Raw genomic sequence first — 26,289 nt, 5'->3', positions numbered from 1 at the left:
AACCTTTTGATGAAGTGTACCATAGCACCCTTCACTTTATCGCAGGTGACCGTTTTAATACAACACAGCATCCTGTATCAAAAGGTTGGCTTGTCCTCTTTAAAGTCCCGTAGATCACTTCATTAACCCTTTGTTACTGTACACCCTTTCTACTACACAAGCTTCTGATCTACCTCACGTCACTGTTAAAATATGAGATGCCAAACCCATTCACAGAGATGGCTAACTGCCTTTAGGGCAGTTTAGGACTTTAATGTTGAATGAATTTAAATGAGAATTGCAACTGTTTGGATTAAATGTGAATAATTGTATTTGTGGTGTTTGAAGCTTTAGTGATGATTCTGTAATTTGTAGTTTATTTTATTTTTATTGAACATTAAAATGTGTTGCATTGTTGTCCTCAGGGTACCATTGTAAATGAGACACTGGTCTCAATGGGTTCCCCTGAATAAAGAAAAAGTTAAATAAAATGACCTGAGAATAGCACCCTATTCTCTATATAGTGCACTACTTTGGCCCTGGCCAAAAGTAGTGTGCTATATTAGGGAATAATGTGCCATTTGGGACAAACACCTAGTTCAACCCAGGTGACCTGGAGCAAATTCCCCTGCAGAAGGGAGGCATAATCAATGTCTCTCAGATCAATGTGGGCTCTTCTTGAAGAGGTACAGTATCAATGAAATCCCCTAAATGAAAAGGATAAATCAGGGAAATGCTGGGACTCAAGACTACTTAATGTGTAATCTGGCGGTGCTTTTGTACATTACCTCAGTATAATACTATGGGTGTATGTGAACAGATACAGTGAGTTCGGAAAGTATTCAGACCCTTTGACTTTTACCACAATTTGTTCCGTTACAGCCGTATTCTAAAGTGGATAAATAAATAATCAAGAATCTACACACAATACCCCATAAATCCAAAGTGGAAACAGGTTATTCTTAATTTTGCAAATGTATTAAAAATAAAGATGTAAATACCTTCCTTACATAGGTATTTTGACCCTTTGCTATGAGACTTGAAATTGAGCTCAGGTGCATCTTGTTTCCATTGATCATCCTTGAGATGTTTCTACAACTTGGAGTCCACCTGTGGTCAATTAAATTGATTAGACATGATTTGGAAAGGCACACACACACATCTATATAAAACGGTCCCACAGTAGACAGCACATGTCAGAGCAAAAACCAAGCCATGAGGTCGAAGGAATTGTCCGGAAAGCTCCAAGACAGGATTGTGGCGAGGCACAGATCTTGGCAAGGGTACGAAAAAAAGCATTGAAGGTTCCCAAGAACACAATGGCCTCCAGTCTTAAATGGAAGAAGTTTGGAACCACCAAGACTCTTTCTAGAGCTAGCCAACCAGCCAAACCGAGCAATCGGGGGAGAAGGGCCTTGGTCAGGAAGGTGACCAAGAACCCGGGGATCACTCTGAAAGAGCTCCAGAGTTCCTCTGTGGAGATGGGAGAACCTTCCAGAAGGACAACCATCTCTGCAGCACTCCACCAATATTGTAGAGAAGTTTTTCAGCGGCAGGGACTGGGAGAGTAGTCAGGATCGAGGGAAAGACGAACAGAGAAAAGTACAGCGAGATCCTTGATGAAGTCCTGAGCGCTCTGAAGCAGGTTATCAGACTGGGGAGAAGGTTCATATTCCAACAGGACAACAACCTGAAGCACACAGCCAAGACAACGCAGGAGTGTCTTCGGGACAAGTCTTTGAATGTCCTTGAGTGGCCCAGCCAGAGCCCGGACTTGAACATCTCTGGAGAGACCTGAAAATAGCTGTGCAGCAATGCTCCCCGTCCAACCTGACAGAGGCTGAGAGTATCTGCAGAGAAAAATGTAAGAAACTCAAATACAGGTGTGCCAAGTTTGTAGCGCCATGCCCAAAAAGACTGCCAATAGGTGCTTTAACAAAGTACTGGCGTAAAGGGTCTGAATACTTATATAAATGTGATGTTTTTTTGTTTGTTGTTGCTTTGTCATTATGGGGTATTGTGTGTAGATTGATGAGGGAAACAAACTATTTAATACATTTTAGAATAAGGCTGTAACATAACAAAATGTGGAAAAAGTCAAGGAGTCTGAACACATTCCCGAATGCACGGTATGTAACGGATTGCTTCAGAGTTGCCCTGAGAAGACCATTTCTCTGAATAAAGATTCCAAGAATCTTACCCAACATCACACAGGTATGTCAACTCAGATTTGTATAATAGCAATTGACACTTGACTACAAATCAATGAGCAGTGAAAATCAGTAAATGATTTCCTCCGAGCACATTTAAGACCAATGAGACTGATGCTTCTAAAAAGGGGTTATTAAAGTGATGAGATGCTCAAAGACGGGAGTAAATAACACAGTCAATTACTCAATCACACACCTCTAGTATGCCTGCAAAGGCTTAATCTGCTTGAAATTATTCATTAGCAGTAAAGGGAGAGACCATAACAGTGGGAATTTAACTGTTCTCCATTCCACAAAATTTCGTCATTTATTATTTTTAGACAGATCTCCTCAATGGGTAAGGAGTAGAGGTTGACCGATTATGATTTTTCAACACCGATACCAATTATTGGAGGACCAAAAAAAGCCAATACCGATAAAATACATGCCCATTTAAATCCAACTCGCATTTAAGTACAACTCAGGGTATTAACATAACAATACTGAATGAACACTTATTTTAACTTAAAACATAAATAAAATCTATTTTGGTCTCAAATAAATAATGAAACATGTTCAATTTGGTTTAAATAATGCAAAAACACAGTGATGGAGAAGAAAGTAAAAGTGCAGTATGTGCCATGTAAAAAAAAAAGCTAACTTAAGTTCCTTGCTCAGAACATATGAATGCTGGTGGTTCAATATTCCCAGTTAAGACGTTTTAGGTTGTAGTTATAGGAATTATGACGCGTCGACTATTTCTCTCTATACCATTTGTATTTCATATACCTTTGACTATTGGATGTTCTTATAGGCACTTTAGCACTGCCAGCCTAATCTCGGGAGTTGATAGGCTTGACGCAGTAAAGTTTGAATGAATGCTTACAAGCCTGCTGCTGCCTACCACCGCTCAGTCAGACTGCTCCATCAAATCATAGACTTAATTATAATAAAAACACAAACTGTTGCATATACGGCCCAAACTGTTGCATATACCCTGACTCTGCTTGCACTGAACGCAAGAGGAGTGACAATTTCCCTAGTTAATATTGCCTGCTAACATTAATTTCTTGTAACTAAATATGCAGGTTTAAAAAAATATACTTGTGTATTGATTTTAAGAAAAGGCATTGATGTTTATGGTTAGGTACATTCGTGCAACGATTGTGCTTTTGTTAAATCACCCTTTTGGCGAAGTAGGTTGTGATTCGATGATAAATTAACAGGCACAGCATTGATTATATGCAACGCAGGTCAAGCTAGTTGTGTAGTTAATGAGTGATTGTGAAGATTGAGTGTTTTTATAAGATAAGTTTAATGCTAGTTAGCAACTTACCATGGCTCCTTGCTGCACTCACGTAACAGGTGGTCAAGCCTGCCACTTAGTTTCCTTGTGGAATGCAATGTAATCGGCCATAGTTGGCATCCAAAAAGGTTGATTTTTCAAGTTAACATCGGCCCTAATTAAAAATCGGCCATGCCAATTAATCGGTCGACCTCTAGTAAGGACTAACTAATTCCAGGTATATCAATGAGAGATGATTGGTTTGTAAAAAAGGTTTTACAAAAAAGGTTTTTCCCCCCCCTCATCAAAACCACAATTTTGTTTGAGCTTTCACATATTTTCCCAAAACCACAGGAGGACATGTGACCTTCAAAGACCTGTGTTTATTGGTTATTATTATGCATCCTACTGGTGTGGCTCATGGAGAATGAAAAAGATGATGGGGACAATCTAACCAGCCAGAGGATCTATTTGTACATGCTGTTTATAATTCTGTTTATTATGCCAGGATGCTTTGAGCAGCTGAGGAGCAGCTGATGAAAGGGGGCGGGGGGGGTCATTGTGTGTAGTGAATGGAACTGAAGACTGAAGCGACGGTTGTAGGGGTGAGGACGGGAGGGTAATATTAGAGTTGAGGTGAAGGAGCACCATAAGGGATAAACGTGCCCATTTAAGTCCAACTCGCATTTAAGTACAACTTAGAGTATTAAAAGGAAATATGACAGCGTCTGAGCTTATTTCAAACTCTCTCATTTGCATAATTACAGACGAGACCAGTGTATGCAGACAGAAAAGGAGTGGAGAAATGGAGTTCAAAGTGGTGGAAAAGAACAGAGTGTCATACAGTTGAAGGAACAGGGGGTTTTCAGACTACCTTAACAGCTTCACATCAGTCTAAATTTAAACTTCTCAATAGGCCTGACACACACATAGCTTGTGATGTGGTCTGAGACAAGGTAGACACATCACAAGACATTTGCCTCAAGACATGAGCAGTAAGCACCATCTTATATCTGATAATTAAACTGTATTTGATCATTTGGGCAGTGATGTACATGTACAGTGCCTTCAGAAAAGTACTCACACCCCTTGACTTTGTCCACATTTGTTGTGTTACAGCCCAGACTTAAAATGGATTAAATTGAGTCACTGGCCTACACACACAAAATTAAAAGCTTAAATGTCTTGAATCAATAAGTATTCAACCCCTTAGTAATGGCAAGCCTAAATAAGTTCAGGAGTAAACATTTGCTTAACAAGTCTCATAATAAATTGCATGGAGTCACTGTGCGCAATAGCAGTGTTTAACAGGATTTGTGAATGACTACCTCATTGCTGTACCCCACATGTAATTAATTACCTGTAAAGGTCCTTCAGTCGAGCACTGAATTTCAAAACAGATTCAACCAAAGACCAGGGAGGTTTTCCAATGCCTTACAAAGGGCACCTATTGGTAGATGGGTAATTGAATATTGCTATGAGCATGGTGAAGTTATTAATTACATTTCGGATGGTTCATCAATACACCCAGACTACAATGATACAAGGTGTCCTACCTAACTCAGTTGCCGGTGACGAAGGAAACTGCTCAGAAAATTCACTGAGGTCAACGGCGACATAAAAAAATAAAATAGTTTAATGGTTGTGTTAGGTCATCTTCAGTTGTTTTCTTCTAACACTGTACTTACTCCACAATACTAACTTAAAATGGCAGAGTGAAAATTAGGAAGCCTGTAGAGAATAAAAATATTCCAAAACATGCATACTGTTTGCAACAAGGGACTAAAGTAAATTAGCAAAAAATGTGCAAAGAAATTAACTTTGACCTGAATACAAAGTGTTATGTTTGGGGCAAATCCAACAACACATCACCGAGTACCACTCTTCATATTTTCAAGCATGGTGGTGACGGCATCGTGTTATTGGTATGCTTGTCTTCGGCAAAGGACTAGAGAGTTTTTCCTTCTATACAGATAGCTCTATTCAGTTTAAGCGCAGAAACCCTAGAGGAAAACCTGGTTCAGCCTGCTTTCCAACAGACACTGGGAGAAAAATTCCCCTTTCAGCAGCACAATCACTTAAAACACAAGGCCAAATATCCACTGGAGTTGCTTACCAAGATGACATTGTAACTAGGCCACTCAGAAACATTCATTTTTTTACATAAATCTGCTTGAAAATCTATGGCATGACTTGAAAATGGCTGTATCGCAATCATCAACAACTATTTTGACAGTGCTTGAAGAATATTAAAAATATTGCGCAAATGTTTTACAATCCTGGTATGCAAAGCTCTTAGAGACTTACCCAGAAAGAGTAACAGCTGTAATCACTGACAAAGGTGATTCTAACATGTGAATACTTATGTAAATTAGATATTTCATTTAAGAAATTTGCAACAATTTCTAAACACACGTGGGGTATTGTGTCTGTTTACACTGAACAAAAAATATAAAACGCAACATATAAAAAGTGTTGGTCTCATGTTTCATGAGCTGAAAGATTCCGGAAATGTTCCATACATACAAAAAGCTTCTCTCAAATATTGTGCACAAATTAGTTTACTACCCAGTTAGCTAGCATTTCTCCTTTGCCAAGGTATTCCATCCACCTGACAGAAGCTGAATAAACATCACAATTACACAGGTGCACCTTGTGCGAGGAACAAAAAAAAGGACATCAAAATGTGCCGCTTTGTTACAACACAATGCCAAAGATGTCTCAAGTTGAGGGTGTGCAATTGGAATGCTGACTGCAGGAATGTCCACCAGAGCTGTTGCCAGACAATTTAATGTCTACCATAAGCCACCTCCAACATCGTATAAGATAATTTGGCAGTACGTCCAACCAGCCTCACAACCGCAGACCACATGTAACCACGCCAGTCCAGGACCTCCACATCCAGCAAAGTCTGAAACTATTTGTAAACAGTTGGAATTTCTTGCTTTGAATATTGAGGTTTCAAAGGGCCTCTCTATAACTGTGATTGGCTGTTATAGAGAGCAGAGGGGGGTCTGTAACAGCCAATCACAGTTATAGAGAGCAGAGGGGGGTCTGTAACTGTGATTGGCTGTTATAGACCCCCCTCTGCTCTCGGTGATGCATTTTCTTCTTTGACGCACCTTATGTCTAAACTTCTTTACAGCAAAATGATCTTGATTGGTGATCTCAACTGGTGTTGGTTAAATCCGGTGTCTGATGATTTACAAATGTTTTGTAATTCTATGAATCTTACCCAGTTGATTAACTCACCCACTCGCCCAAATCTTAAATGCCCAGATAAATCTACCCTGATTGATTTGATATTGGCAAAATGTTCCACATAAATATTCTGCGGTTGGTGTTTTTTGTAATGATTTAAGTGACCATTGTGCTGTTGTTGCTGTTAGAAATACTAAGGTTCCAAAGACAAACCCATGTTTTATTCGTAAGAGAAATTTGAAGTGTTTTTCTTTCATGATTTGTTTTATTTTGACTGGAGCAAGATTGAGCTTATCCCTGATGTGGAAACTGCCTGGAAATTATTTCATGATGGTTTTTGCCAAATAGTAAACAAACATGCCCCATTCCACAGGTTCAGGGTTAAAGGGCGGGATAATCCATCGTTTTCTTCTGAGCTGTCTTGTATTATTCATGACCGTAATCTAGCCTGGGCTAAAGCAAGGAAATCATGTTCTGATGCTGATTGGCTTATTTTTAGGTAGTTACGAAACAAGTGTTCTTTTCTTCTCAGGAAGGCCAAGTCTGAATATTTTATGTCTGTTACCACTGATAACCTGAATGACCCTAGAAAGTTTTGGAAGGCTATTAAGTCTATGTCTGGTAACAGTAATGTTAATGAATTACAGTCATGTGTTTTGAAGGACTCTGTTGCTGTATATGACAAAACTGAAATGCTGAATTGTTTCAATGAGCACTTTGTATCATCTGGTAGGCTGTTTGATTGTGTCCTCGGTCTCTGTACAACCCTGTGTGGATGAACCAGTGTCCTGTCTCTGTACAACCCTGTGTGGATGAACCAGTGAGAGCTGGTCAAACTTTGAGCTTTTTGCCATTCTCAGTGCAGGTGGTACATAAAGCCCTGCAATCCTTAGATCAGAGAAAGCCTGCAGGTCCTGATCTTTTGGATCCCTGCTTTTTAAATCTGGCAGCTGATTTCATAGCTGAACCACTTACATCTCTGTTCAATCTAACCCTGGAATGTAATGAAATTCCAAAGATCTGGAAATCAGCATGTCCTACCACTTTTAAAAGGGGTAGAGCTAACTCCCTGGCAAAAATACTTGAAACTCTTGTAAGTGAACAGCTAAAATAGTAAATCAAAACGAACTCTATTTTATCAATGTACCAATCGGGCTTCAGGAAGAAGCATAGCACAATTACAGCAGCCATGAAGGTTTTAAATTATATCACTGAAGCCATTGACAAAAAACAGCACTGTGTCTCACTTTTTATTGATCTCTAAGGCTTTTGATACAGTTGATCATGCTATACTAAGGCAGAGATTGTCGAGGGTAGGTCTTTCAGAGCATGCAGTCGCATGGTTTGCTAACTATCTGTCTGATAGAACTCAGTGCACTCAATTTGAAGGGCTTATGTCTGTTAAATTGTCTGTCTTGAATGGTGTGCCCCAAGGCTCTGTACTTGGTCCTCTCTTATTCACTTTTTTTATATAAATGATTGAGAAAAAAATGTTGAAAATGCACAACTTCATTTTTATGCTGATGATACTGTTATTTACTGTTGTGCCTCATCTCTTACAAAAGCTTTCCAGAACATGCAAACTGCTTTTTATACTGTTCAACATACTCAATTGAAGCTTATCCTCAATACTGACAAAACTAAACTAATGGTGTTTTCTAATGCAAGAAATAGACATCTTGAACCTTTCACCCATTACTACATGTAAGGGCAAGGAGATTGAAGTTGTAACCTCAAATATCTTGGAATTTTAATTGATGACAGCCTCACTTTTAAATTGCATATTCAACAACTTACAAAACAATTTAAGCTGAAATTGAGATTTTATTTTAGGAATAAGGCCGGTTTTCTTTTGAAGCCAGAAGGAGGATAGTAATCAGCTACATTTATGCCTTTACTAGGCTATGGGGAAATTTTATATATGAATGCTTCCACTCAGTGTTTGAGATCAATTGACACTCTTTACCATGGCACTTTGAGATTTATTTTAAACTGCAAAACCCTTATGCACCGCTGCACTTTGTATACCAGGGTTGGCTGGCCTTCTCTAGTCACTGGTAGGCTCAGTCACTGGTATGCTTTTATTTACAAAGCCATTTTGGGTTTACTACCTTTTTATTTGTGCATTTTTATTGTTCAGAAATGTGGTGGGTACTCTCTTTGTTCGCTGGACTTTATCCTGCTAACTGTTCCAAATGTCCGACCTAAATTTGGTAAAAGGGCTTTTATGTACTCCGCGCAATCGTCTTGGAACACCTTACAAAATACTTTTAAACTGGAAGAATTTGTCCCGATTGGTGTTTTGAAATCACTGATGAAGGATTTTGAGGCTGATTCCCTGACCTGTTAATGTTTTTAATTTGCTGTTTTATACTCTTGTGAATTCAATGGTTTGTACTAGATTACTTGTAGTTTCATGTTGTCTGTCTGTAATTTTTTTGTAATGACTTGGTGCTGCCCATCATGGCCAGGGCGCTCTTGAAAAAGAGATTTTAATCTCAATGAGCCCTTCCTGGTTAAATAAAGGTTAAATAAATAAAAAATAAACTGGGCAGATAGCGTGTATGGCGTTGAGTGGTTTGCTGATGTCAAAGTTGTGAACAGAGTGCCCCATGGTGGCAGAGTGGTTATGTTATGGGCAGGCATAAGCTGCAGACAATGAACACAATTGCAATTTATCGATTGCAATTTGAATGCAAAGAGATACCGGGACGAGATCCTGAGGCCCATTATCCTGCCATTAATCCGCCGCCATCACCTCATGTTTCAGAATGGTAATGTAGAGGCCCCACGTCGCAAGGATCTGTACACAATTCCTGGAAGCTAAAAATGTCTCAGTTCTTCTATGGCCTGCATACTCACCAATTGAACATGTTTTGGGATGCACTGGATCATCGTGTACAAAAGCGTGTTTCAGTTCCCGCCAATATCCAGCAATTTCTGGATTGGTTCTCTGATCCATGGCGCTACTTTAAAAACATTTTTTTTAAGGTATATGTATTCAAAGTCATGTAAAATCCATAGATTAGGGCCTAATTCATTAATTTCAATTGACTGATTTCCTTATATGAACTGTAACTCAGTAAAATTATTGTATTTTGTGTTTATTTTTGTTCAGTGTAATTTGTTTAATTCAGGCTGTAACACAACAAAATGTGGAATAAGTCAAATGGGTATGAATTATTTCTGAAGACAAAAAAAAAAAAAAGAAATCGGTGCACCAACAGGAGAACAGACAGTTGAGGAGAACGTTATTTCTAATTAATGCTGCATCTTACTTCCAGTTGATTACTACATGTACAATGAACATGCTACTCACATGGGGGAGAACAATATGGCAATGAACTCGTGCAGATTCATAACCTCTTCTTTAGAGCGACAGTTTCTGACCATATAATCAATGCAGTGTTCCTTCTGCCCCAAATAATTAGTGCCATGAATGGGATCTAGCCACTGCAGTCACAAATACAAAAAGGGGAGGACTTGAGCTATAGATCGCCCACAAAAGGCTACAGAAGTTATTTTCCCCATTCAAGATGATATTACTCAACCTAATTTACATCCAAGTAATGAGCACCCAGCATGTTTGGTCAGTGAGTCTCAGAGAGGATAGACTCCCTGCATCCATAAACTGAAATAAGAGCATCAGTGGATGCTGCCTTGCACCCTAGTCTGCAGAATGAACTAAGGTAAGATTCAGGAACACAGTAAGCTTTGTGTGAGACCTCTCCCGCCCTCTCAATTTTAACTACAGAAAGATATTTAATTTAGTCAAGAATGTTTCCTGGAATATAGGACAGACTCTTTGGTATTCAACACTTGGTATTCTTCTTTACTCAGGTAATGAGGAGACATGTACTGCGATTATCACGATGTCATATGTATTGCGATTTGATGTTCCAAATATATTGCTCACCATGTCTGCTGCAGAGGAACAAGATTTATCAGTAAAAAGCTGAAAACAAAATTGGCTCCCTATTCAAATATGCGATACGCAGAAATCACTCCACCATTTCCTGTTGTTTTCTAAAGGCTTGACTAATTTCTGGTTGTGACAAAACAAGAAATGTATGGTGTCGTGAATCATTGTACCATATAGATAACCAATGACATTGCATTTTCAGCTGGTGTACAAAACCGAAAGTAAAATAGGCACCAACTTAATGAGATGCATAGAAATAGTGCACAGAGAACATATCTACAGCTTCTTAGAAATGTTAGATATATCACGTGAATTTGTTTGGTCGCCCAAAAAGTTACATATTGCAGCTTTAAAAAGGAGAACAAGCTGTGAAGGAAAAATACTGGAGTTTTGGTGCAGGTACAGCCAAATAATATTGTGATAGTCAAAACAATACGATATACAGTGCCTTCAAAAAGTATTCATACCCCTTGACTAATTCCACAGTCGTGTTACAGCCTGAATTCAAAATGGATTAAACATGTCTCACCCATCGGTGCCGTTTTTAAATTGATGTACACTGAACAAAAAAAATGTAAAACGCAAATGTCAAAGATTTTACTGAGTCCTTAAAAGGAAATAAGTCAATTGAAATAAAATTCATTTGGCACTAGTCTATGGATTTCACATGACTGGGTATGCAGATATGCATCGGTTAGTCACAGATACCTTTAAAAAAAAAGTAGGGGAGTGGATCAGAAGACCAGTCAGTATCTGGAATGACCACCATTTGCCTCGTGCATTATGCTGAAACATGAAGTGATTGCGGTGGATGAAAGTCACGACAATGGGCCTCAGGATCTCGTCACAGTATCTCTGTGCATTCAAAATGGACACCAATAAATAGCAATTGTGTTCATTGTGTGTAGCTTATATATGCCCATAACCCAACCATGGGGCACTCTGTTCAGAAAACCACCTGCCCACACGATGTCATGCATGATGTCTGCAATCTGCCCGGTGCAGCTGAAACCGGGATTCAACCGTGAAGGGCAAACTTCTCCAGCGTCCCAGTGCCATCGAAGGTGTGCATTTGCCCACTGAAGTAGATTATGACACCGAACTGAAGTCACGTCAAGACCCTGGTAAGGACAATGAGCACACAGATAAGCTTCTCTGAGATGGTTTCTGACAGTTTGTGCAGAAATTCTTTGGTTGTGCAATCCCAGTTTCATCAGCTGTCCAGGTGGCTGGTCTCAGATGATCCAACAGTAAAAAAAACAAAATGGAGGTCCTGGGCTGGCGTGGTTACACGTGGTCTGCGGTTGAGGCCGTTTGGAAGTACTGCCAAATTATCTAAACTGACATTGGAGGTGGCTTATGGTAGAGAAATTAAGATTCAATTTTCCAGCAACAGCTCTGGTGGACTTCCCTGCAGTCAGCATGCCAATTGCACACTCCCTCAAAACATGACACATGTGTGGCATTGTGTTGTGACAAAACTGCACATTTTAGAGTGGCCTTTTGTAGTCCCCAGCACAAGGTTCACCCATTAAATGATCATGCTGTTTAAATCTGCTTCTTGATACGTCTCACCTGTCAGGTGGATGGATTATCTTGACAAAAGGAGAAATGTTCACTAATAGCAGATGTAAACACGTGTGCACAATATTTTAGAGAAATAAGCTGTGTGCGTTTGGAACATTTCTGGGATCTTTTATTTCAGCTCATGAAACCAACACTTTACATGTTGCGTTTATATTTTTGTCCAGTCCTCATCTATTAATGTTCTTTAATATGTCATGTTTCATGTTGTGTGGACCACATGAAGAGTAGCTGATGCTTTCCCAAAAGCTAAATGGGGATCCTAATAAAATACCCAAATTACACACAATAGCACATAATGACAAAGTCAAAACATGTTTAGGAATTTATTGAAAATGAAATACACCCTGAATCAAAACATGTTATAATCACTGCTGTGAGTGATTAACAGCTTTGCACACCTGGAATGGACAATATTTGCCCATTATTCTTTTCAGATTTCTTCAAGCTCTGGCAAATTGGTTGTTGATCATTGCTAGACAAACATTTAAGTCTTGCCATAGAGATTCAAGCAGATTTAACTAAAAACTAACTAGGCCACTCCGGAACATTCACTGTCATCTTGGTAAGCAACTCCAGTGTAGATTTGGCCTTGTGTTTTAGGTTATTGTTCTGCTGAAAGGTGAATTAATCTCCCAGTGTCGGTTGGAAAGCAGGTGTTCCTCTAGGATTTTTTCTATGCTTAGCTCCATTCAGTTTCTTTTTTAATCCTGAAAAACTCCACAGTCCTTAAAGATTACAAGCATACCCATAACATGATGCAGCCACCACTACGCTTAAAAATTTGTCCCAAACTTAACACGGTGTTCAGGACAGAAGGTGAATTGCTTTGCCACATTTTTTGCAGTATTATTTCAGTGCCTTGTTGCAAACAGGATGTGTGTTCTGGAATTTATTTTTTACAGGCTTCATTTTCACACTGTCAAATTAGGTTAGTATTGTGGAGTAACTACAATGTAGTCGATCCATCCTCAGTTCTCTTATCAAAGTCATTAAACTCTAACAGATTTAAAGTCACCATTAGTATAAAAATAAACAAAATTCCACTTTGACATTATGGAGTATTGTGTGTAGGCCAGTGACAAAAAAAACTATTTTAATGTAGGCTGTAAAACATGTGGAAAAAGTCAGAACTAATATCCCGATATGCAACTATCGGTCCCCCCCACCGTATCACTACTGTAAAGGGAATAAGTTGCCATTTGGGTCTCAAACCTGTTAGAGGCAGAGGCACCTAGGAGCCATCTCTGCCCAAAGTAAGCCTTGCTCTAAATTTCTTCAAAAGCAGCCTGCCTTGCATGTCCAACCTGAAGTCGACTGTATCAGCCAAGGGGCGGCAGGTAGCCTGGCTGGGTAGGTGCGTTGGGTCAGCAACCGTCAAGTCGCTGGATCTAATCCCCATGCTGACAAGGTAAAAATCTGTCATTCTGCCCCTGAGCAAGGCAGTTAACCCACTGTTCCCCGAGCGCCGAAGACGTGGATGTTGATTAAGGCAGCCCCCCCGCACCTCTCTGATTCATAGCGGCCGGGTTAAAATGTGGAAGACATTTCAGATGAATGCATTCAGTTGTACAACTGACTAGGTATCTCCCTTTCCCAATGACATCAGTTCATACAGGGAAAGCATGAGACTTGATGTTATGCCATGATGATCTCTGCTTAAGAACCAAGATGGAGAATAACGTTAGGACAGGGCCACAAAGCCCTAAATGGATTGTGAAATAACATAACTCAGGCTGGCTGGGTCAGACTCGAGGCTTCTCAAACAGAACTAGATCCCACTTTAAATAAACTGCAACTTTCAATGCTTAGTGAAGCCTTCTAAACAATTTATACTGCTTATATAGATGGTTCTAAAGTTGTAGTTTGTTTATGTGATTCAGAACTATTTTGACAAGAGTATCGTAATGGTGATGGACTTATATTTCTCATAAGAGTCAACATAGATGCATCAGTTTCTCTCTCTCAGCAGTGATTTGTCATTACCCATCTACCTCTTCAGGCCTGCTGCTGTGGTAGCACAGCGACAGACAGCCTGCTAAGAAGTGTAACATTCAGCAGCCCATCTTCATACGGTCTGACCTCACATCCTCTGTCCCAAATGGATCCATATTCCGTTCATAGTGCACTACTTTTGACCAGGGCCTTACGGCTGGCATTTGAACAACACCCAACTCATCTACCTACACGCTCCTTTCCAATCACACTATGAGCAGTCCCCAGTACTCTCACTCTTCTTTAACCTCCCTCCCTATACATACAGTACCAGTCAAAAGTTTGAACATACCTACTCATTCAAGGGTTTTTCTTTATTTTTTACCATTTTCTACATTGTAAAATAGTGAAGAGGTCCAAACTACGAAATAACATGTATGGAATCATGTAAGCAAAAAAGTGTTGAACAAATCAAAATATATTTGAAATTCGTCAAGGTATCCACCCTTTGCCTTGATGACAGCTTTGTACACTCTTGGCATTCTCTCAACCAGCTTCATGAGGTAGTTACCTGGAATGCATTTCAATAAACAGGTGTGCCTTGCTAAAAAGTTAATTTGTGGAATTTCTTTCCATCTTAATGTGTTTAAGCCAATCAGTTGTGCTGTGACACGATAGGGGTGGTATACAGAAGATTGCCCTATTTGGTAAAAGACCAAGTCCATATTATGGCAAGAACAGCTTAATTAAGCAAAGAGAAATGACAGTCGATCATTACTTTAAGACATGAAGGTCAGTCAATGCAGACAATCTCCAGAACTTTGATAGTTTCTTCAAGTGCAGTCGCAAAAACCCATCAAGCGCTATGATGAAATTGGCTCTCCTGAGGACCGCAACAGGAAAGGAAGACCCAGACCCTGCTGCAGAGGATAAGCTCAATAGAGTTACCAGCCTCAGAAATTGCAGCCCAAATAAACACGTCAGAGTAAGATATCTCAACATCAACTGTTCAGAAGAGACAGTGAATCAGGCCTTCATGTAGAATTGCTACAAAGAAATCACTACTAAAAGGACACCAATAAGAAGAGAGTTGCTTGGGCCAAGAAACACAAGCAATGGACATTAGACCGGTGGAAATCTGTCCTTTGGTCTGATGTGTCCAAATTTGAGATTTTTGGTTCCAACCGCTGTGTCTTTGTGAGATGCAGAGTAGGTGAACATATGATCTCTGCGCGTGTGGTTTCCACCATGAAGCATGGAGGTGGTGGTGTAATGGTGCTTCGCTGGTGACACTGTCGGTAATGCATTTAGAATTCAAGGCAGAGTTAAGCAGCATGGCTACCACAGCATTCTGCAGCAATACACCAACCCACCTGGTGGGACTATCATTTGTTTTTCAACAGGACAATGACCCAACATACCTCCAGGCTGTGTAAGAGTTTTTTGACCTAGAAGGAGAGTGATGGAGTGCTGTGTCAGATGACCTGGCCTCCACAATCACCAAACCACAACCCAAAAGAGATGGTTTGGGATGAGTTGGACTGCAGAGTGAAAGAAAAGCAGTCAACAAGTACTCCGCAAATGGGGGAACTGCTTCAAGACTGTTGGGAAAACATTCCAGGTGAAGCTGGTAGAGAGAATGCCAAGAGGGTGCAAAGCTGTCAAGAAAAAGGGTGTCTACTTTGAAGAATCTCCAATATATATTTTTATGCTTACATGATTCCATATGTGTTATTTCATAGTTGATGACTTCCCTATTGTTCTATAATTTAGAAAACAGTAAAAAATAAAGAAAAACCCTTGAATGAGTAGGTGTGTCCAAACCTTGACTGGTACTGTACTTGTAGGAGAGATATGCGCCAGTCTTCCAGCTAAATGTCAAATGCAGAGGGGTTATTGGTAGAGGTCAACCAATTAATCGGATTAGCCAATTAATTAGGGCCGATTTCAAGTTTTCATAACAATCGGTAATCTGTATTTTTGGACAGATTATGGCCGATTACATTGCACTCCACGAGGAGACTGCGTGGCAGGCTTACTACCTGTTATGCGAGTGCAGCAAGGAGCCAAGGTAAGGCGCTAGCTAGCATTAAACGTATTTTATTTAAAAAACAATCAAATCTTCACATAATCACTAGTTAAACTAGTAATATCATCAACCATGTGTAGTTATCTAGCTTGTCCTGCGTTGCATATAATTGATGTGGAGCCTGTTAATTTCGCATTCGCGAAAAAAAGCACTGTCATTGCACCAATGTGTACATAACCATAAACATCAATGCCTTTCTTAAAATCAATACACAAGTATATTTTTTAAAACCTGCATATTTAGTTAATATTGCCTGCTAACATGAATTTATTTTAACTAGGGAAATTGTGTCACTTCCCTTGCGTTCTGTGCAAGCAGAGTCAGGGTATATGCAGCAGTTTTGGCCGCCTGGCTCATTGCGAACTGTGTGAAGACCATTTCTTCCTAACAAAGACCGTAATTCATTTGCCAGAACTGTACAGAATTATGACATAACATTGATGGTTGTGCAATATAACAGCAATATTTAGACTTAGGGATGCCACCCATGATAAAATACGGAACGGTTCTGTATTTCACTGAATGAATGAACGTTTTGTTTTTGAAATGATAATTTCCGGATTTGACCATATTAATGACCTAAGGCTCTTATTTCTGTGCGCTATTATAATACACTTAATTATATGATTTGATAGAGCAGTCTGACTGAGCGGTGGTAGGCAGCAGCAGGCTCGTAATCATTCATTCAAACAGCACTTTACTGCGTTTGCCAGCAGCTCTTTGCTGTGCTTCAAGCATTGCGCTGTTTATGACATCAAGCCTATCAACTCCTGAGATTAGGCTGGCAATACTAAAGTACCTATTGGACATCCAATAGTCAAAGGTATATGAAATACAAATGTTATAGAGAGAAATAGTCCTATAATAACTTACAACCTAAAACTTCTTACCTGGGAATATTGAAAACTCATGTTAAAAGGAACCACCAGCTTTCATATGTTCTGAGCAAGGAACTTAAACGTTAGCTTTTTTACATGGCACATATTGCACTTTTACCTTCTTCTCCAACACTTTGTTTTTGCATTATTTAAACCAAATTGAACATTTAATTATTTATTTGAGACTAAATTGACTTTATTGATGTATTATATTAAGTTAAAATAAGTGTTCATTCAGTATTGTTGTAATTGTCATTATTACAAATATATATAAAAAATAATCTGCACTTTTTTAGTCCTCCAATAATCGATATCGGTGTTGAAAAAAAATCATAAAATCGGTCGACCTCTAGTTATTGGTAATGTTTCCAGAGACATGCAAGGCTGCCTGAGAAAAACATGCTGGGCATATTGAACCCACACTACCTGATTATGTTGTCCCATTCCAGCACTCAGAAGTAACTTGAACAGGAGAGCCAAGGTAGAATGAGACACTGAGCCTGTATTGTACAGACAGTCACAGCCTCTATCCACCACTGTAGGTTCTAGTGGCTTGGACATACCCAGTGTTTGAATTAGGCTGGTACACACCGGTACCAGCACCTGAAATGTTCTACTGCTTTAGAACCAGCAACTCATAGAATATTGGCTTTAAAATATTGTGGAATAATGTCACCTAAATATATACAGTACCGGGCAACCAAAAGCAGTACCAGACCCCTTTTCAGTCAACGGACATATCCACAAGAAATACTGATGAGAAAAATGGGGGAAAACACCAAAAGTGGTTGATGTAAAATGTACAGACTTTGCCAATCATGGATATTCAGACATGCATGTTGCAAAGCAGACCACTCAATATCAGAGAGTTGCATATCTACATGAGACATTCAGCTTGAATAGGCTATACCCATTTAGTAGACACTTTGAATGGATCAATTGTAATGCATGTTAGCATGTGTGGCAGAGTGCTATACCATGTCACCATTGGTCTTTCATGCTGAAATTGAAAACAAAGAGAAGCACAAAGGCGTCTTTCTTTATGAAGAGGATGCGGTCTGCTCTGTTGCACCATGGTGGCGTCCCAAATGGCACCCTATTCCTTATATATTGCACTACTTTTGACCAGGACCAATAAGGCTCTGGTTAAAGCAGTGAACTGTATTGGGAATAGGGTGCTATTTGGGACACATTCCCATATTTCAACATGTCACATGGGACTGAGAGGCAGACTGGCTTGCCATGTTGCCTAACCCCATGTACAGTAATAACAGCACACATTCAGATAAACAGTCATATTAGAAGCATTATAAGTCAATAACACAGATCCACTGCCAGGGAGGGAGGACAGGAACCCTAGCTAAGTGGAATATGCTTAATAATGATTTCTGCATGGCATTTGGATAGAGTCTCAAAGGAAATAAAGAATACTTCAAATAAATCCAATGTCGGCCTATAATAGTTAAAAGCAAATTAAGCAATGTTGCCAATAAATGTTACCGCTATAGGCTACTTGGCAAACCAATGCAATACAATTCAGTGTGAACTTCAAAATGGTTAAGTCGTGTTATTTATCAAAACACTCACCACCAGCACACAGGCACAGTTAACTTTAGGCTAATATTATTATACATTAGGCTATTATTAAGATATGGGCTGCCTAAAATACTTCACCGTCGACATTCTCTCGGTCGCTGATATGCTGCAGGTTGCAGCCCGTATCCTCCCTACTCAACTCCGGCTCCGGGTTGTGCGACTCCAGCCTCGAATGGGCATTTCTCCGGAGCTTCGGGCTCGAAGACACACAGCAAGAGCTCGTGCTTCCCATCTTTCCAATATTGCTCTCTTCGAAGAATGATATTAGTCGGTTCAAATTGATACTGAAGAGGTGAGGAGGATCAGAGCACCAAGGGTGAAACCGCCACTGCGACCAGCACGTAAATGCACTGTCATTGATAAATACTCGCACAGTCAACGAGATAATGACTAGACTCAACAGAGAAAAATGACAGATTTTACACTGTAAACCGTTGCAGCCAGCCTTCCTCTTAGTTTCCACAGTCTGCCAAGCTCACGCATTAACCACGCTATTGACTGTTATCAGACGTGCTAGGGGTGTAATCATTAGTCCAAACAGTTGCAAAACGGTTTGCAACAGAATCGGCATAATAAACAGCTTGCCAGGGCCGTATTCATTACACCAATTCTGTTGCAAAACGTTTCTTAAACGGAAGCAAACGAAATTAAATGGGGAGTTAGCTACCTGAATCTGTCCGATAGAAACTTTAGTTTTTCTCTGTGTGCTTCCGTTTAGTTGTAAAAACGGTAAACGGTTTCCGTAATGAATACGCCCCTTGACGTCCGAGACGTCGTCGTTTTAACAGAGGGGAAGAAGTGCAGCGAGTGGTTTTACTATTCTCAAAATCTGTCCACGAAAATAAGCGTTTTTGAATCGAGGTCAATGAATAAGAATTGTTGTATCGAGGTCAATGAGGGAGTGTAGCATTTGGTAAACAAAACATTTGAATTGCTAATTTGCTACTTGAGGTTTATTTGATCTAATCTAATTTTCATAATGGTTAGGTTTTCACGAATGCACTGATATAAGTGGACGCACGTGACATTTCGACAACTTTGAAAATATTGGAGTTGTGCTGGATTTTATAGAGAAAAAGGACTCATCATGGCTAAAACTTGTTGTAGCATTGATATTGCCATTGAGGGCTTCCACCAAGTAGTCAACTGGGTATGGTTTCCTATGAGTTGGGAGCAGGGTTGGGTAAGTTACTTACTTTCTAAATGTAATCCATTACAGTTGCTAGTTACATGTCCAAAATTGTAATCAGTAATGTCACTTTTTGATTACCCAAACTCAGTAACAATCTGATTACATTCAGTTACTTTTAGATTACTGTCCCCTTAAAAGGCATTAGAAGAAGACAAAAATGAATGTTACCAATTGAATGACATCAACTGCAGGAGTAATCCATGTTAAAGTTTACATAGCTGGCCATATATGGATGTTCACTTTTACTTTATGGGTTGGTTATGAAGGCTTCTTCTAACCCATCGCTTTCTACTACTTATAATAAGATGATTAAATGATATCTTTACATTAAAAACCAAAGTTTATCAGAATTCCAGTCATTCCAATAAATGTAATACCCCTTAATCTTCAAGAATAGGACTTGTACATATGGAAGTATAGATTAGCCAAATCAAATGTTATTGGTCATATACACGTTTAGCAGATGTTATTGGGGGTGTAACGAAATGCTTGTGCTTCTAACTCCGACAGTGCAGTAAAATCTAACAAGTAATATCTAACAATTTAACAACACATACCCAATACACACAAATCTAAGTAAAGGAATGATGAATTAAGAATATATAAATAAATGGACGAGAAATGTCAGAGCGGCATAGACTAAGATAAAATAGTATAGAATACAGTATATACATGAGATGAGTAATGCAAGCTATGTAAACATTATTAAAATGAATAGTGTTCCATTTATTAAAGTGTCCAGTGATTTCAAGTCTATGTATATAGGCAACAGCCTCTATGTGCCAGTGATGGCTATTTAACAGTCTGTTGGCCTTGAGATAGAAGCTGTTTTTCAGTCTCTCAGTCACAGCTTTGATACACCTGTACTGACCTCGCCTTCAAGATGATAGCGGGGTGAACAGGCAGTGGCTCGGGTGGTTGTTGTCCTTGATTATCTTTTTGGCCTTCCTGTGACATCGGGGGCTGTAGGTGTCGTGGAGGGCAGGTAGTTTGCCCCCGGTGATGCGTTGGGCAGACGGCACCACCATCTGGAGAGCCCTGCGGTTGCAGGCAGAGCAGTTGCCGTACCAGGCGGTGATACTGCCAAGCCAAATTTCTTCAGCCTCCTGAGGTTGAAGAGGCGCTATTGCGCCTTCTTCATCACTCTGTCTGTGTGGGTGGACCATTTCAGTTTGTCAGTGGTGTGTACGCTGAGGAACTTGAAGAAATGCCACAAGCATTTCGTTACACTCGCATTAACATCTGTTAAACATGTGTATGTGACAAATACATTTGATTGGATTTGATTTGGAGGCGTGCTTGGCCACGCAGTCATGGGTGAACAGGGAGTACAGGAGGGGGCTGAGCACACACCCTTGTGGGGCCCCAGCGTTGAGGATCAGCTGAGTGGAGGTGGTGTTTTACCTGAACATGATTTTGTTGTCATGGAGGACTGATTGGGCTCAATAATTCGAGTTAAAAAATAAATGCTGTGTTCAAGGAAGGGCATGCTTTGAGCACGACTGAAAAATAAATGCTGTGCTCAAGGAAGGGCATGCTTTGAGCACTACTGAAAAATAAATGCTGTGGTCAAGGAAGGGCATGCTTTGAGCACTACTGAAAAATAAATGCTGTGCTCAAGGAAGGGCATGCTTTGAGCACTACTGAAAAATAAATGCTGCGGTCAAGGAAGGGCATGCTTTGAGCACTACTGAAAAATAAATGCTGTGCTCAAGGAAGGGCATGCTTTGAGCACTACTGAAAAATAAATGCTGCGGTCAAGGAAGGGCATGCTTTGAGCACTACTGAAAAATAAATGCTGTGCTCAAGGAAGGGCATGCTTTGAGCACTACTGAAAAATAAATGCCATATGCTGTATTTTCTATAGGCCTACTGTTTCCATTTTTGTTGGTGACACTTTGATATCTTGATAATATGCATCTGTTTAAAGGGCAAATCTACAGATGAAACAATAACAAAACGGTTGCCCCGCCTCTGTTTTGGTAAAAAAAAAAAAAAAAAAAAAAGCTGAGGGATGGGCCTGGAGAAATGTTTCCACTCTCAGATTAATCGGCAGAGCTAAGGATGCAAGCACTGACCATCCATGACATAAAACATATTGTTTTAACCATGATATGAGGCTATACAGTGTTTGTTTACATTTACAATGTTTACAAACATTGGAGTAAAACAAGCTTATATTGTGGGTTCTCGTGGAGTGCGACAGTTGAACTAACCTCATGAGGTATTCATAAGTTATATTCTTCAAGAATCAATATATTATATATAAATCCAGAAATGAATGTATAAACTACAGATTAAAAGGGGCAATCGGTAGTTTTATTTAATTTGATTTAAGTCTATCAAAATTGTGCAAGTTTGAGCATGTGTCCATTAGGCCTATTAGGTTTTTTTTATTTTTATGAATTAGAGCAATAAAAGTCCCACTTCCATAGCCTTGAATCCGCACTATGCAGCTGTTGCAAGGGTGCATTTTTCACTGGCTGTCCACTGGTTTCAAAAACAATGATTGATAGGCAGCTTAAACGTCTTGAATTCAACCATTATTGGGTTCAAAAACACATTTAGATTTGTGCACAGCCATCCACAACAACCACAAGCTGTAAGGCGCAAAAAAACGAAATGTGAGAGCAGCAGTGCGATTCACATCCATGTGCTATGTAGATATCAATAATAAGTGCTATCCGTATCGCCGTAGACTACACCATACACCACTGCTGTCGTCCTTACCTCCAGGCGTTTATTCCAGTTGGATAATCTTTGAATGCCGACAGTAGTCACACCATTGAATGATATATGTTGGACTGTAGCCTACAAAAGCCTAAATCTGCTCTTTAAACGCGATCCATCAAACACATTTGGTCTGTCATCATAGTGGTCTCTGACTTGTGGTCAGACTCGCTCAGGCGGAACAAACTTAAATTGACGTCTTTTTTCAATGCTGATTTGAATGTCATTAAGAAAACAGAGAACTGTCAAATATTTATCGTAAACATCCTTTCTGATTTTTGCTGTTAACATAACGGATTACATAAGATTCAAAGATGAGTCCTATATCGATCACTATGGCCTGTTATTCACACACATATCTGCCCTCTCATTGACTACAATGGTCCCACCTGATCTCGCCTCCTCCTGCCTGCATTCCATCTTTGAGAGCATGTATTTTCATTGTTACAATGTTCACTTGACCATCTTGTCAATATAATAAACAATCTTTGTTTTTATCAGTTATAACAAAAAAAATGTAAATGGGGCTCTACTATGGCAAATATGATGGCAAATATGATGGCACATAAAATGGGTGCTCCTGCTGTCACAATGACAGAGGCAACACAGTTGTAACTTGAAAAGGTTCCAGATCAAGTTAGTGGTTACAAATTAGCTCAGCGCAAGACAGCGAGAGTGTGTGTGCACAGTGGTGTAATGAGTTCAGACAGGCGCAGTTATCAAGATCAATGTGACATGGCTAGACATGGCTTTGACTGTGCAATGGGCTCTGGGAGAGAGCAAGAGACTGTGACGAATGGGATCTGTCATACTGTAAGCCACAAAACACACACCTATGGTGCTTTTCCATCTAGACTTACCCCCACACCAGGGTGTCACCAGTGTTTCATGTTAATGTACGCTAAAGACTTGTGGCGAGCAAAATCAACAACCTTTGTATCATTCAAGACTGTTGCTTTGTGAGGTGTTAAAGTTCACAGTTAGCCATTGTTATGTAAAGGCTAGCGTAAAAGTACCCAGCGCCTTGGCAAGTCAGAGCAGGTCTGCCGGAGCCATGGCACAGTGAGACACGGGTAGATGGAAACAGAAAATCCTTAGCCTTTTGGGTAAACGCTGGGGTAAATCCTTAGTGGAAATGAACCACTAGCCTACTGTAAGAGGCCTGCTGCCAGGCTGGAGGCCTATGATAGGACCTTATCTGTTAATGCCAGACAGACGTACGGACAGGACAGACATGTTCACGCCATTCCAAACAAAGACATGTCTAAGACATGTCAAATTCTCACAAAAGGTTTACAGATTCCTGGGGTTAAGTGACAGATCAGATTTGGCTTTACATCAGATATACTTTAGAATACGACAGCAGTAGCAGGAGTATGGAGACTAAACTCGAAGCCAACACCCATGAGGACTCTCTCTCTCCCCTCCTCTACCACACCTGCTGTCTCATCCTCTGCATGCTCGGCTATGAAGAGCCAACTGACATTTACTCCAGAGGTGCTAACCCATTGCACCCTCTACAACCACTGTGATTATTATTATTTGACTCTGCTGTTTTATTTAATAAGGCAAATCAGTTAAGAACAAATTCTTATTCACAATGACGGTCCTACCCCAGCTAAACCAAAACCCGGACGACGCTGGGACGTCTTATGGGACTCCAAATCACGGCCGGTTGTGATACAGCCTGGAATCAAACCAGGGTCTGTAGTGAAGCCTCTAGCACTGAGATGCAGTGCCTTAGACCGCTGCGCCACCTGGGAGCCCATGGCACCTCTCTGGGTTTCTTCATAGGTTCCTGCCTTTCTAGTGAGTTTTACCAAGCCACCGTGCTTCTACATCTGCATTGCTTGCTGTTTTTGGCTTGGTATCTGTGTAAGCACTTTGTGACATCTGCGGATGTAAAAAGTACTTTATATATGTTTAGTTTTCCAAATGTAGTAATACCCTCTGTCCACAAGATGTCAGTGTTGAACTATTCACGAAGGGAGAGGCTTCAGGATTAGACCAGTGTATTACTTCATTACCGATTGCGCGATGGCACCTTGTCCTGAGGTGGAAATTTCCACTTCAACCAAACAGGATGAACTTCAGGAGATGTTGCAATGCTGCTAATAAAATCTTAAATATACACCCACCTCCAGTTGTTCAACTTCTATGTTTTGATAGGTCCTATCTGACGGGTGCAATCTTCATGTACTAATAAGCATTTTAGGCAAACTCCTAAATGTACAGTAGCAGTAAAATAATTTGCCATATAACGTGAAACCCTCATCTATGCGTTGGACATACTCTGAGAGAAGCGAACACGTAGGAGATGTTCACAGATTGGCTTTACATAAACACAACAGTAAGGGAAAACACCATTGTTTCAAAGGTTTCATTCCAAGTCCTCTGTTTACAGTACCAACCCATCCACTTTGCAGTGTCCTGAAACAGAGAGAGAATGGTGTACTGCACTCTTTCAGAGAAATGCAAAATACTTTAATAAGAGAAATGAGAAATTCAAGGATTAAAAATAACAAATGAAACTTGAGGGCAGTTTGTAGAGCAGAAACCAGTTATTAATAAACAGGATTGCTGCTCTATGAAAGCACTACACCGGTATTGTCATTTAGATCATATACGGTAGAGACATTGAAATAATTCTATAAGTGACTGATATTCCTTGGGACGTCAAGGGTAGTAAATCGTTCTCTTATATGGAGTCCTGCTGATTATAGATCACAATCTGATGCCTGGGCTATCATAATGAATTTGTCTCAGCATGACTCTCAGTCCAAATAAAGTAATAACTAAAAAATGTAATGTTGGAACATGAGGTTTTTAGGTTATTTGCTCTAGGCAACGTTTAAGTTTTGTGTAACAGTTTTCGGTTGAGCAGTCTGTTGTACAATGTTGTGATGACAGAGTTAAGGTATTTAAAGGTGGAGATATATTAGATGTGGGTTAGTATTTGTATTCATTATTGTGCTCGTTTTTTCTGCAACCTAGACTCAGGATAGACATAACATAGTACATATGTCTCCCTCCATTTGATATGATATGTTACTTTTCGTGTGGTTTGTGGATGTCCACCATCCATTTCGTATGATACGTTACAAATTGCAATTTGTACAATATGTTATGAATTTGCAATACATATAAACTCAGCAAAAAAAGAAATGTCCCTTTTTCAGGACCCTGTCTTTCAAAGGTAATTTGTAAAAATCCAAATAAATTCAACAGATCTTCATTGTAAAGGGTTTAAACACTGTTTCCCATGCTTGTTCAATGAACCACAGACAATCAATGAACATGCACCTGTGGAACGGTCGTGAAGACACTAACAGCTTACAGACGGTAGTCAATTAATGTCACAGTTATGAAAACTAAAAGAGGCCTTTCTACTGACTGAAAAACACCAAAAGAAAGATGCCCAGGGTCCCTGCTCATCTGCGTGAATGTGCCTTAGACATGCTGCAAGGAGGCATGAGGACTGCAGATGTGGCCAGAGCAATGAATTGTGATGTCCCTACCGAGAGACGCCTGAGACAGGACAGACAGCTGATTGTCCTCGCAGGGGCAGACCACGTGTAACAACACCTGCACAAGATTGGTACATCCGAACATCACACCTGCGGGATAGGTACAGGATGGCAACAACTGACTGAGTTACAGGAACGCACAATCCCTCCCTCAGTGCTCAGACAGTCCGGAATAGGCCGAG

At 40.0% G+C, this 26,289-nt stretch overlaps 1 protein-coding gene across 5 annotated transcripts in view; it reads right to left on the bottom strand.

The window, feature by feature from the left end:
• LOC112246191 (cyclin-Y) overlaps window positions 1–19,374 on the bottom strand; it is a 45,946-nt gene extending 26,572 nt beyond the window's left edge. For 2 of the 5 annotated variants that reach the window (XM_024414482.2, XM_024414483.2), the window contains exon 1: window positions 18,737–19,297. In XM_024414482.2, coding sequence (XP_024270250.1) covers window positions 18,737–18,890 — 154 coding nt within the window. In that variant the 5' untranslated portion in view covers window positions 18,891–19,297. Of the gene's footprint in view, window positions 1–18,736; window positions 19,298–19,325 lie in introns of those variants that run through there. The other 3 variants (XM_042328712.1, XM_042328714.1, XM_024414484.2) reach the window with 2 other exon arrangements.
• Between the last annotated feature and the right edge of the window lie 6,915 nt (window positions 19,375–26,289).

Source organism: Oncorhynchus tshawytscha, linkage group LG10 (genome assembly GCF_018296145.1).
Source record: "Oncorhynchus tshawytscha isolate Ot180627B linkage group LG10, Otsh_v2.0, whole genome shotgun sequence".
In the NCBI taxonomy this organism is placed as follows: Eukaryota; Metazoa; Chordata; class Actinopteri; order Salmoniformes; family Salmonidae; genus Oncorhynchus; species Oncorhynchus tshawytscha.
The sequence above is the reverse complement of the archived record's forward strand: the minus strand, read 5'-3'. Positions and strand labels throughout refer to the sequence as shown.